This window comes from Gnatocerus cornutus, chromosome 8, assembly GCF_029298725.1.
Source record: "Gnatocerus cornutus isolate USDA-ARS CGAHR chromosome 8, icGnaCorn1.1, whole genome shotgun sequence".
NCBI classification, from domain to species: Eukaryota; Metazoa; Arthropoda; class Insecta; order Coleoptera; family Tenebrionidae; genus Gnatocerus; species Gnatocerus cornutus.
Window position 1 is genome coordinate 9,603,518 of NC_142240.1, and position 13,227 is coordinate 9,616,744.

At 35.4% G+C, this 13,227-nt stretch overlaps 2 protein-coding genes across 2 annotated transcripts; both read right to left on the reverse strand.

The window, feature by feature from the left end:
• Positions 1-532: 532 nt before the first annotated feature.
• LOC148169587 (proton channel OtopLc-like) lies at positions 533-6,494 on the reverse strand. The gene is made up of 10 exons (XM_088044209.1): positions 6,336-6,494; positions 6,161-6,283; positions 4,669-4,774; positions 3,450-3,645; positions 3,093-3,201; positions 2,779-3,049; positions 2,550-2,725; positions 1,463-1,832; positions 1,182-1,410; positions 533-1,100 (listed from the first exon to the last, which is right to left on the reverse strand). Exons 1-10 carry the CDS (start codon positions 6,492-6,494, stop codon positions 533-535), a joined length of 2,307 nt encoding a protein of 768 aa, XP_087900335.1.
• Positions 6,495-7,284: 790 nt separating this feature from the next.
• On the reverse strand, positions 7,285-8,963 carry LOC148169588 (uncharacterized). Its single transcript, XM_088043676.1, has 5 exons — positions 8,771-8,963; positions 8,536-8,720; positions 8,111-8,249; positions 7,873-8,064; positions 7,285-7,825 (listed from the first exon to the last, which is right to left on the reverse strand). The coding sequence occupies exons 1-5, from the start codon at positions 8,903-8,905 to the stop codon at positions 7,448-7,450; spliced, it is 1,029 nt and encodes a 342-aa protein (XP_087899802.1). The 5' UTR covers positions 8,906-8,963; the 3' UTR covers positions 7,285-7,447.
• Between the last annotated feature and the right edge of the window lie 4,264 nt (positions 8,964-13,227).

Sequence of the window (13,227 nt, forward strand, 5' to 3'; positions counted from 1 at the left end):
CGGCGTAATTTGATTGTTTTTGATCAAATTAGTCGTTCGCTTAATAAATTGAATTCATTATTAGTTTACAAACAAGCTTCAATGGCTTGTTATTGAGTTGAGATATTTTTTCGGATCCTAAGAGCTCTGGCGAGGTAAAGTGGAACGTCATCGATAGTTTGTCTTCGAATTTACTGTCATGAGCATGTGAATTCTCTTTTAGCGCCTTCGACAAATTCGATTCGGAGCTGGGAGTGGTGTAACTTCATTTGACTTATTCCGTCATCTGATTTCGTAACCTTTTTATGTTCATTTTCATCCACATCAGTTTCCTATGATGAACTCTTACGTAATTTTAAATCAAGAGTTTGAATTTGGATTTACGACGCCTACATTTTATACTCAATTATTCCAACTCTCGAATGAGAAGATTCACAACCAAATCAACTGATGTAAGGAGTTTATTGAGAAATAAGCATAACTTATTATTATTTATTACACAAAGTATAAATTATAAAATATAAACTAGTAATTTCACTGATTTTTATCACTTTTAATGGGTCCCTGGTTCGTACGCGTATTTCCAAATATCCACAATGCACACCGACGAATGAAACTTATAAAACATCATCAAAGGTACACACAGGTGTCCTAAAATCGTCCACAATTCCTCCCCGTAATACTCGTGGCGATTATCGCCCATATCGTGCGATTTTACTTGGAACGTTTGCATAATCCACATTGCTAAGTTGCAAACGATAAGAAACGTTAACAGTTCTCGACCGGGTTTCTCTCTTCTTAGGGCTTTGGTGTTGCTGCAGCGTCGTAAACCGTCAATAATAAGAGGTGTTTGGATTAAGATTTGACAGACTTCCATGAATGTCACGATGATAGTTCCAGTACTTCCGTTTCCGATGGCTGGGATTAAAACCACTATGCTGTTAAGGAAGAAAGCTGGAAGGCAAATAAAAAGAAGTAGCTCGTCGAGGAAGGACATGTGGAGGGTACTGATGTCGAGTTTTGTGATTTGTCGGTAGGCGACGATGCTTGCGAAGATCATAAAGAAGTTGATTATCAAAGAGGTTGAGATGTTGAGGACTATGGCTTCGTCTGAGTAACGACTGAAAAAGAAAAATATTGAGATAGTTTAGAGTGGAATTGTCCCTGTTTTTCAGGGTACTTGTGCTCAAAGGGTTGCTTACACGTCATTGACGGCAATGAGGAACAATATGACGCTGACAACCGTCAACACCATGATGACAATCCCACTAAACAGCCCCTTGTTGGCTGAATGGCAATCGGCGTGAATAACGATGTTGCTCTCGAGATTATCATTGTTTCCTGCGGGACTGTCACATTGTCGCATAGATGACATTTCCTCTTTCTCTTTGCATTTTCCGATGTTCTGCCATATCACGAACAACACCCCAACTAAACATTTAGTTTCAATAAGCGACCACACACGTGATTACATGATGCTTACCGACAAGGATGCTGTACTCCACCGTGAATGGATACAAATAAGGGGAATAGTTGCGATAAATTGTACTCAGACCAGCGTCGCTTGCACATTCGCCTATGAATTGATGGAGGGTAGTATTGAGATAAGCCTTCAACAGTTGAGCGCCTCTTTTGTTATAAGAGGTGAGAGGAAGGGCGATTGGTTGACCGGTGAAAAACGCGATTTCGGATACGGTGGTGGAAGGACTTTCAGTTGATTCTTCCTCGTATTCGTGGTTTGAAAGAGCCTCCACGGTCTCGCGCAGAATTGTCCACAACCAGAAGCATAAGCTGGAGGACAGGCAGTGCATCAGGCCGAAGCGAACTGCCGCCACATGGCGATTAATTATTATCTGTAATAAAATTGCAATTTTTACGCAATCTCAAATTTTCAGATAAAAGATAACTATCAGATAATAAATTTTTAGTAAGACGTCAGAACTTTTTTGTTTATCTCTAAGTTCGTTTTTTTTATTGACGTTGAAGTGATACGTATACAAAAGAATTAGCAGCTAGATTGCACGTGATAAAGGCAGAAGCCAAATTAAATATTTTAGTAATTATTGTGCTTTAGATTCCGAGAATGATTTAATGGAATCAAAGAGAAATACGTCGTAAAACGCAAAAAGCAAAAATTGTTACATTTTTTTATCTAATGTAGTTTTATTTGTCAGCTTCTCTGAATTACTCATATTACATAGGAGTAGATTAAATGTTCGACGAAATTAAATCAACGAGAACATATTTTGACTTTTTTAACAGTTTGGTATTTACCTTGTAATATGAGACATTCTTTTACAATTAAACATCCATTCGACTGCAAAATGTTACTTTTTTTTTATATTGCTCCTGTCGATGTATGTTTTATTCTACTGAAAACAAAATGTGTTGTAGCAATAATTTAATTTCAGTTTGAATCCACTGAAACTTGAAGTTTTTAATCTGACAAGTTTGCTTGCACACCCACGGGAACAAGGACTCGTGAGGTTTCCAGAAAGAAGTCGCAGATTCTTCCATTTTGTTTTTACTCGTGGGTAATGAATGAGAATGATTTAATATAAAATACTTACGTTTGAATACTTGAACATGAAGTGCAGAAGAATAAAGGAGTAGATTGGGTACAAAATATCCAAAATAAGACTAACGACGGTGGCACATTCATAGAACGCTTCTCCATCCGACGTCAAAAAAATGATTTGGTACCCTAGCAGCAAACCGCTGTGGATTAAATGACCAACGCAGAAACCTGAGAAGATTCCGAAAGTTAATTATTTCTAATAGGTAATCCTACCACTTTACCTGCGGCTCCAATTTTCAAATAAAAATTGGCTGAATGTCTATCTTTGCTGAAACAGTAGTGATGTTCCAATTTTCCTAATTTTAGGGCTTCGGGTAGCTTGATATTAAACTGGAGATCACCACCCGGAGATTCCTTCAGCTCGATTTCCTGCGACACGTTTCTTTGCAGCAAGTCGTTGTAGCGGTTCCTCTTGTTAATATAAACTTTGATGTCGATTGTTATGTAAAGGATGAAGATTAAGGCGACTATAATAAGGTACAAGCTGAAAGTCTACGAAAACGTTGAAACTGAACGCAAACGAAGGAGGACTTACTTCAGCCAAGGAAGTGTTGGTTATGACGATGTCACTGACGTAGACGACGATTCCAAGTGTGACGATAAAGAGGGCGTACATAGAGCTAAGAATTCTGGTAAGATGCTTCCTGAAAACGTAATAACGCGATATTGTATGCTATAAATTACGCATGTAGATCATTTTGTAATGAATACTTCATATAATTCCGCTATAATTTCGGATTGAAATGGCGGCATTGCCGCCAACAATGATCAACTGTAAATCGTAATTGCTATTTCCTCGCAGAATGCTATTATTAGTATAATACGTTCTATCCCAGCTATGTGACGCGATTTGCGTTATTGTGTTAGTTTTTAACTAACCCATTGTTCTCACCTGAAGCTCTTCTTTTTGTCTTCAACACTTGTAGATTTTGCATCGTGCGTCGAAACGGAAGAAACAGGAGTTTGGACGAAACTACGTTGATAGTCATCCAAATCGTTTGTGTAAGCTTGATTGACATAACATTCAGTTCCGGAAGACGAAAAAACTTCTTGTTGACTACTAACGCTACGTCTTTCGTTAGATTCACCTAAGATTACACATTATGAAACAAGGAGAGTTGGGCCAATTTTATGCGTACTTGCATTTAATGCGAAATTTTCTGGATTTTGAAATAAACGGAAAAAGTGGAGCGGTTTCCATTTTATAACAAATTTGTATCAAGGCTGATGATTGCACTTATTGCCAAGATTGTGTTTCCACCGCGTTTCGAGAGTTATAGTGAAATTCGACGTCGATTTTTTTTTTTCGTCGACGCGAGTATTTTCTGTGATATGAATAATAAAAAAACTCTCTAGAGGAGAAACTAAAATTTGTGCCAAACTAATCAAAGAAACCGGAAAAATTAGATTTTAAAACTTAAAGAAATTGGAGTAGTCGAGAATCTAAAAAATCTAAGGAATTTAAAAGGACCAGAAGAAAAAATCAAAGAGTTTAAAAAACATTTTTGAAAACTTAACGAATTTTTGGGATAATAGTTTTATAGATCCTTTCTTTCCCCAGAACTCACACGAATACGATACTTTCTCATTGATTGTCGCAATTATTATTGTCTGATATTTGCATTTTCGGTTACGCGAAATCTCACGGATCTGGCCATTGTCTTATTTGATGAATAGTTTGTTCATGTAATGAATACAATTTGTAGAGTGTTCTATAATCACCCGAATTTGGTCACACGATATTAGCAATTATTCCTAGATTACCTAAAATTGACTTAATAAAAGTGAGCCTGGATAGAATTTGTTATAAAACAGGAATAAAAAATCCCTTTTTAAGCCCGTAAAAATTAGTGCGACATTATTTTAGCGCAAATCGTGTGCATTTGTTCAATTAACACTATTTTACGATCACTTTTCACGGTGAAACATTGAAAATCTGTATTTTCCGCCAATATAATTTACGAATTTGGTGGATTTGAATTTGTGGGATTTGCATGAAAAAACCATTTTTTGTTCTAAACCGTAGCGATATTTTCATTTGTACGAATTAGCGGGTGAAATTAGATCACATCTCAAATCTTATCAAGGATGACGTTACGTGTAAAACTTACCCAAGATTTCATCGATAGAGCTGGTGCGTAAGTAATTTCCATTATCCACGTTGTTCGAGGGTAAAACTAGATGTAGAACCATGTTTCCATTCTTCGACCCGATATTCTGCGAGCACAACACATAATCATTTAACTTGTGCAAATTCTCATTAAGCTGAGATCGTTTCAGAAAACTGTGTGTAACAAACCGATCATGCGTGCACTGCATTTTGCAACGAATTTTTTCAACAACATTGCTAATTCGTCAAGTTGTTACGCTCTTCGCCGAAGACAACGACTACAAGAACAGCGGAAAGCGAACGTTCTCTATTGTATTTTCGCCTGGCGAGCATTAGGAACGGCGTTTTTGTTCTATAATGTAAAATGTCTTTATTGTCGTGTTCATTTTCTTTTAATTTCACTTACGTGACTTAATTGGAAGGCTAATTAATTGGAGATTCCAGAGAAAATGCAGGCATTCAATGAAGCCGATAATCGCTTGTAATAAATCTGTTTTAATTGAGTATAATTGCATTTAAAGGCGTTTGTGTTATCAAATCAAAGTAAATAAACACCGATGAATGGAAGAAAGAAAGTAAATAAAATGAATTGAATGAATCAATGAAAATCTCATTTTCCTTCCGTATTCTATTACTCATTGTAATCGGAAATAATTGATATTTAGGAAAGGTGGCAAAAACTTTTGCGGTATCACTAGCGAAACAGTTTGTGCAAGACATTGACTAATCGCGTAATAGTAAAATTGATGCTGGATGATTAGAAAGTGCCCAAGTTTCATGAACTAAAAACAGTCGATTTCGATAACATGTACAAAAGTCTGACTTTTATTGTTTTATTACTTTATTATATGCAATATTTTTGTCAGTTTCCCACAATAAATCAATAACTGGAAATTTGTTGCAACAGTTTACTGTTCTCTGATTACTAATTAGCCTTGTTCCTCCCTTGATAAAAAGACAATTTATTGCTACTTATAATAAAAGAAATAAGGAAAACATTTCCTGATTTAGATCGTAATCGCTCTATTTTCAATGTCAGAAAAATCTGTACAATTGTATTGAGCCCAACATATTGGCAGTAAAAAGTTAAGCATGTTTCCGAACTATAGATAGAACTGAGTTGCTCAATTGTGCAGAAAATAAATAGCGTCAACATTAACCTATTGAAAACTCCATGCCCTGTTTATTAATTTGTTCACAAAACGCAAATTCGGAATTTGGTATACTTATTAGATAAGCGCTGGAAAAATTTACAACAAAATATAGAACAATAGGAAACTGTGCATGTAATTCTTGGAAATGTTTATAAAGGTAAAAATATTTTACATCAGTTGAATTAAATGTTGTATGCGACACGTGAATTGCCAATTAAATGGAGGCAGTTCATGAAAAAATAAAAGCTTCAAGTTCCAAACAAGGGGAACAATTCAGTTTCCATACTCCCACATTTTTCGTTAGCATAATGTAGCTACAGCTCATTCTAAAATACTTACAGTTTTAAACTCCGCTTTTATAGATCCCACTGAAGGCACATGTCTCAAACCACTCGAGCGATCCGCCAAATGTTTAGATACATCAATGGAGGACACACTTCGTTTTAACCCATTTTGTAAACTCTAAAAATGCCAATAAGAAACCACCACCATTGGTCAAATTCTCTATTTATACCCTATTTTGTCGATTATCGGCCACCGAAGTCCGTGAAATTTTTGGTTTTCTTAACTCAACTAGCCCATCTTCACGTTCGTAAGAATTTTCTTTCGGCACCGGATTTTGTGAATTAACCGAACCATCCTGGCTCTCACTATTTAGGCGAAATGATGCCATTGATGGTTGCGTCAAAACTAGGGTCTAATCAATATTTTAGACCCTTTTATTGTGTTATAAATTTTTGTGTTTTATTACACGTTTATTGCTTTAATTCTTTGAATTAAAGGCACAGGAGCTACGAAAATCATTCTTTAAAAGTCAGAGATAATATTGTTCAGATCATCATAAATTATCTCGGCAGACTGTGAAGAGCGTTATCTCTGACTGTAATAAATAATAAATTTATCCTAAAGTCTACATACATTCAAGTTTGTTTTATTAAAGGTGGGCATTATCATTATTTCTCTGGTGGAAATGATCAGACCAAGCAGATTCAAATCGCAACTTCTTTGGTATTGTTCGACGGCACGAGTTGCATAAAAGCGCAATATTATTATCATTTTTAATGTTCGAAAGGCTCGACTGAAAATAATTTTGAACACCAACTGAGAGGACGTCTAAAACAGCTTTTTTTTTTTCTTTTCGTTTGATAACCGAATATAAATGTCAATCAACCTGATGGTAAAGCTTTAAGATTTCGAGAGTTTTATTAAAGTCGTCTTGTCATTTTTCCCTTTAATCACCAAAATTGGATTTTTTCTTTGCAAACATTAATTTATCTACTAATTAATTGCGCCAAAACGCTGGTTAACAAGCTATTGAAATTAATTCGTCAGTAAACAGCCTTCTAAACTACCTAGATAAACTTCAAACTTTGTTTTAAAAGTTCGCCAATTTGAATTTAATTAGCTTAAAATTAAGTTATTTAACACTCATTGTTGTCAACTTCCTAAAATAAGTGGGTCAAGTGTAATACCCCCTAAAAAATTCGGAAACGTTCAATGACTCCGTTTTGCTTTGCCGGTTTTATTGCACATTGATTTTCCTATCCAGGTGGAGCCACTGCGAAGACTAGTGCTAGTGTTACAGTTTCCTGTACTAAATCGGTATGATTTCCTGCTGGGGTTGTTTCATTCCTGCTGACTTTTGTTAGATGTCCCTTTCGTTGACTTTGTGAGAAAATTCGATGTATTTTTTCCTTTTTCTCCATCTAACATTTTCATATCAACCAAATACTTTGGTGGTTTTATTTCCGGATGTTCCGTCAAATAACTGCAGTAAGCTTGAGTCGATCTCAAATGAGTGATTCCCTGCCAAACTGTCGCCATCGTCTCCAACTCTTGTGGAACTCTGGTGCAGAACAACCACTTGTGAATATCCCCAACTTTCGGAGGGAGAATTTGATAAGCCTTATCTAGTTTAGTCCCAAAAGCAAACACTTTTTTCTTGTTCTCCGACGCGGCTAAATCCCTCCAAAGTTGTCTACGCAACTGGTTGCGTTTCGCCATCTACAAACTTGGATGAGCTTTTCCTAGATGGCACGTGTTGTACCTACCCCAGGTAGAGATTTCAATAAAGCCACGGCGTCAGGTACAGATGCCATCTCTTTAACTCGCACCTGAAGAGACCGAGCGGCGTGGGTATCGAAACCTATTTCAAACATCTTCAGAACTAGAGGAACAGTCAGCGACGTGGGGGCATCCTCGTCGCTTATGCTCTTCATCCAATCGACGAAATCCTCCGCGATCTTAAATTTCCGCGGAAATTATTTTAAATTGACGGGATTTTTTTACCGATGTTGTTAGAGACTCTGCTTTTTGAGCCAAGTTCATTTCTTCGAATGATAGGGGCGGCAAGGTGTGCCAGATGGCGGCTCGGTCAGGGCGACGCCGGAAAAAACGGGTGTAGGGGTTCTCGAAGCCAATTTCCTGACTTAAAAATTCCAAACGGATTGTTTATTTGTTGATAATTTAAGATCGGACTAAAAATCGGTGAATTTAAACTATTTTGTTATTTAACATCCATTAAACTCGGGAATGAACCGTTGTACAAACAATTTAACTAAATTGGAAAATTTAATTTATGTAACCATCAACTGATTTCGTTGATGCTAGAAACGTTCTCTAATTTAATGAAATAGAATGACAAAAATCTACTTATTTGGCACATCCATTTTTTTTTATCTTTTTGTGTTTATTTTGACAAGAAACCCTCTTACCGCTGAAAGTCCTCTTCGGATCTCGACAATGCCGCGGATGTCTTTTGCTTCTCCGATTCTTTCTTCGGAACTTGATCATCCGTTTGCCCTTTGCAGGGTTTCACGAAACTTAGTATGGAAAGAATTCTGTCAAGAAGTTTCTCTGGAAGTATATCGTTTACAACCTCAAGGCGTCTATCAGGCGGCTAAAAGAGTTTTGTAACCATCGCTTTAAAACCTTCACTTTCGAACTTACGATAGCCGCTTCGGATTCGATCCTATCAAAAAATGTGTGCCACCAGTTCTGTACTTCGGGCGCATTTTGTTCGTATTTATTGTGACGGATAACGTGCCGACACTTTTCTTTCTTTCCTAATTCCATACCTTCCATACTTGGTGTAAAAACTGACAGTTGTTGATAAACGTACTCTCTTGGCAACCTGCTTGGTCGATAACAATGTGAATTTCTGGCATTCTTGTGACCAGTGTGGTTAAACCGAAATTTGATATTGATTTAGAGTCTCGAACGAATGTTAATAACGTTTGTACGAATTTATTTTTACTTAATAATAAAATACGTTTTCTTTTGGGATAAATGCTTTTGTAAAGAATCGAAAGAGGGAAAACAGAATACGTTTTGATGTCTACAAGATAATAAAAAGGAATGAATGAGCCGAGTCACAAGTTCAAAGAGAAATCGGATTGATACCAAAAGCAGGAAATTGGTATGCAGCAAAATTTCAGCGGAATTAAGAAACGAAGGAAATGACTCGGTAACTATTAAGCAATCAAATCTTTTTATGTGTTACTAATAACAGTTTTCTTTGAGAAGATAGAAGCCTTTGTTGCCTTAATAGCTTGTTCATTTTGTCGATTTGTTAAGACTAACTGAGTCATTTATATTTTATCTCTGTATCGTCTTGAGATTGTTTGCACAATGAAATTTTAGAAGAAATTTATACTCCGGTGATGCGTTTAGAAACATTATTTTTGGAATGGAACCGCATTTTCCCTGGGACATTGTTTATACTTGTAAAAACGTTTTTTGTAGCTCTACAAACATGTTATGTTAAGTAACATAAAGTAAATTAAACAATGTAGCGTTCCAAATAAAAACCGTTCTACCTACAAACTAAAACTTAAGGCTTTATGTTATTTGTAAATGTATTCTGGCAGCAAGTTGAGGTACCCATAACGTCGCTCCGCCAGTTTCATTTCAGTCCCCGAGTTGGGGGTGGAAATAAAAGTTTCTCGGCGCTAAAAATAATGAAACTAATTAAAAAGGGTTTTGAGTAGAAATTTACACTTTTCACCCGTTCTCGGTTTAATTAGATGTTATTAAAAATATCATTTAAAGAGTATCGGCATTGCTGCATTATCTTGACATAGATTGGGCAAATAAGAGAGGGGCGCTAGTAAGTAAGCAAACAAGAATAAACGACGGCAGTAATGCGAAACTCGATGTTGTCCTGCACTCTGTTGGCAAATGCATGTATTAAATTCCGCTCACGACTTTTCGCGTGCCAAATCCTAGCTCTTTTCTCGTCCTGCCCTTGTTCTCGTTTGCCGCAAACGAAGTGCTTCACCCGACCAAAGATTCAATTTCATTTGCATTTCGACGCGAATCGGTCGACACTTTTGATTAAATTACAACTTTATTGGAAATAACGGACGTGCGTTTGTCACCTGGAGAGGGCTTACATTAAAAATCTTGCGAAAATCGAGAGAAAATTTCAGTAATGTTTACAAGAGGTTTGCATAATTAATCTCGTGGTTTTTCCTTGAGAATGTGGCTACCTACCGTATAAAAGTGCACGGAAAGCAGCCTTAAATCATTTTAATTGTGGCATAAACTGTTCCGGGATCGCTTAATCCGCGTCTTCTGAGATGTTGCATAAACACGAAACGAGGATAAATAAAAAGAATCGAACGTGGTTGGACGTATGCAAAACGTGTACGTACATACGTGCCATAATACTTTATGTCTTTATCATTATAATCCTGGCACTTTGTCTTCTTTATATTGAAATTGTGCCGTTCACAAAGACACCAAAAAGCAATAACCTCAGCTGCATACCTTGAGGTACCCCAATCACCGGCGCCACGGTTTTTACAGCGTTTTAACTTACACACAAAGGAATATCCGCATTGTGTCGAACCGAAATTGGTTTACCTTCGAACATTGAAATACACGCAGTTTCACCTTATACATTCGATCAAGGATAAGGACCGATCGGAAATAAGTTGAAAATTGAAAAGTTATTCGGGACGGGAGTTGCATCGCATCTAATTCAACAATCCGCAATCCGCGAACGAACAAAATCCTCTCCATATAGGAAATTTGCAATGCTAACAGCTAGTTAATGAAGTTCAAAAATCGGGTTTAAAACACATTTTCGAGCTGTAATGGAAATTTGCTATTATGGCAAATGTTAGAGAAAGTCATCGCGTAACTTGGAATGAAAATTCGAATATAATTCTACACTGTACTGATGCAACTAAGAGGTTTTATAAACTATAAAAATGGAAAACTTCCACACATGAATTCTTTATTAAGCACTTTTGATGAAAAATTAAATAATAACAGAAAAGCATTGGAGAATGATAACGAATGTGGATCTACAAGACCATTAGAAGACAAAAATACAAAAAACGAGAAAACAATTAATCAAAAAAACGAAAATAAATTCTTAAAGGACAAAAATAAAATCATAAAGCCAAGAATTTTAGAAAAAATCTGGGAACTTCAAAGAATCATAAAGAATCTATAAAACGGAAAAAAGCGAGCAGCTGATACAAAGAAGGAACTGAAAGAAAGAAAAAGAAGAATTTGGGATGAAAATAGGACTGCGCAAGGAGCAAACAAATAGCAAATTTTATTTATGTTTATCTACGACCATTTAAATAAGACTATATTCTTTCTACAAATTTTAGTAATTAACGAAGCTTGAAAAAAAAACTCTGGATTAGCAGAGATTTGAACCCGGGAAAACACCTATGCACTTCGGCTAAACTAGGTGTTGAAGCTATAGATAAAAAATATTGTTCAGTCGTAGATAAAATAGTGTTTTTCACTCGCATGTAATAGGTTATTATTACACTGGGATGAATTACAACACTTGCTTTGCTGGTATTGAAATCTTTTCATTCTCGTGCAACAATAACCTTCATTACATGCTTGTTAAAGAATATACTATTTAGGTACAAGATGGACAGTGGCTAAACTAATTAAAGTAAGATATTTTGCGAATTAAAAGGTCTAAAAATTCTTTGATTATCATTTGGATGACATCTGTTTTACAAGACATTACACTAGAAAAATTATAACCTTAGTTACACAGCTCAAAAATAAAAGTTACTAAATTGAACGTGCATCTTTAATATTATAGTCAGAATTTTATAACTTTGGTTTAACTCCGCCCACCTTTTGGGCCAATTGAATTTTAGCTAAAAGTCTGATTTACTCTGCAACATTTTGATAGTTCGTTGATATTTGCGAGAAGCCGAGGTAGAAATATCCAAACATTAGATGACGAAACACGATCAAAATCGACGAGGGTTTCACGATTAATTGAATTTCCACAAAACTGCAAATCTTCTTGACATATGTGACACTGAAGTTGTCAAATTTTTGATTATGTTGAGTAAAGGAGGCTAGCCATTCCTTGATTCGACATATTCAAATCGTCATTTGTCCATGTGGGCGGGGTAAAACCAAAGTTACAAAATTCTGACTATAATAGACATTCTATGGCACTTTTTTGAATTTTTGGGAATTGTTGGCGGAGTTCTACACCATTTCTAAGTGTATTTCAGAAAGGATCAAGTTGATTTCAGAAAATATCAATTGAAGTTGAGATTAGTCAAGTTAATATCAGAAAATATCAATTGTAATTCAGATTAGTAAATTGTATTACAGAAATGATTATTTGTAATTCAGATTTGATTAAATGAATTTCAATTTACTTAAAAATTTTCAATTTTCAATTTTCAATTTATAAGTACTTATGTACCACGTAGATTTTAATAAAATTTTTTATTTAACGTGAAATTTCGGTACTGCGTCTTTACTTTAACAATTAACTTACAAGACAATTGTGCCGTCTACTGGGTTTTAATAACTCTTTTACAAAAATCTGTCAAATGAACAAATTTCAAATTGATTTACTTACAGTCAGTATAAAATCTTAAATAATCTTAAAAATTACAGATTTTTCTAGAGTGAGATTTCATTGCAATATTTCGTCGTGGACCGGCATCTTTCGCATGAGGTTTTGAAATTCATTATATCAAATCAGAATTATAAGTGATCTTTTCTGAAATATCCTACAATTTATTAATCTGAATTACAATTGATATTATCTGACATTAACTTGACTAATCTGAACTACAATTAACGCTTTCTGCAATTAAATTTACTAATCTGAATTACAATTGACGCTTCCTGAAATACACGTAGAAATGGAGTAGATGTTTATAATTTTTTGTAGCCAATTTTAAAACAGACAATGTAAAATCTCCATACCTTGTTAATATTTAGGTAGAACCCAAACCAATATTTTTTCAGTATTTTTTGTAAAGCTCGCAGACAACAACCGCAGAACTGAAATAGCAAAAGCAATTTTCACCGCGCAAGAAGGATCCTGAAATGTTTAATCAACTTCACTTTTTGCTAACAAAATCGATTCTACTAGGATCATAAATGTGTTTAGA

What these genes read in the sequence shown, in the direction of transcription:
- LOC148169587 (XM_088044209.1), bottom strand. Translation starts at nt 6,494, where the DNA reads ATGGCATCATTTCGCCTAAATAGTGAGAGCCAGGATGGTTCGGTTAAT. An exon ending in CCAACACTTCCTTGGCTGAA is followed by an intron (nt 3,050 to 3,092) that starts GTAAGTCCTCCT and finishes ACGTTTTCGTAG; the next exon opens with ACTTTCAGCTTGTACCTTAT. An exon ending in CTCATTGCCGTCAATGACGT is followed by an intron (nt 1,101 to 1,181) that starts GTAAGCAACCCT and finishes TTTCTTTTTCAG; the next exon opens with TCGTTACTCAGACGAAGCCA.
- LOC148169588 (XM_088043676.1), bottom strand. Translation starts at nt 8,905, where the DNA reads ATGGAAGGTATGGAATTAGGAAAGAAAGAAAAGTGTCGGCACGTTATC. An exon ending in TCGAATCCGAAGCGGCTATC is followed by an intron (nt 8,721 to 8,770) that starts GTAAGTTCGAAA and finishes AAACTCTTTTAG; the next exon opens with CCGCCTGATAGACGCCTTGA. An exon ending in CAGAGTCTCTAACAACATCG is followed by an intron (nt 8,065 to 8,110) that starts GTAAAAAAATCC and finishes CGGAAATTTAAG; the next exon opens with ATCGCGGAGGATTTCGTCGA.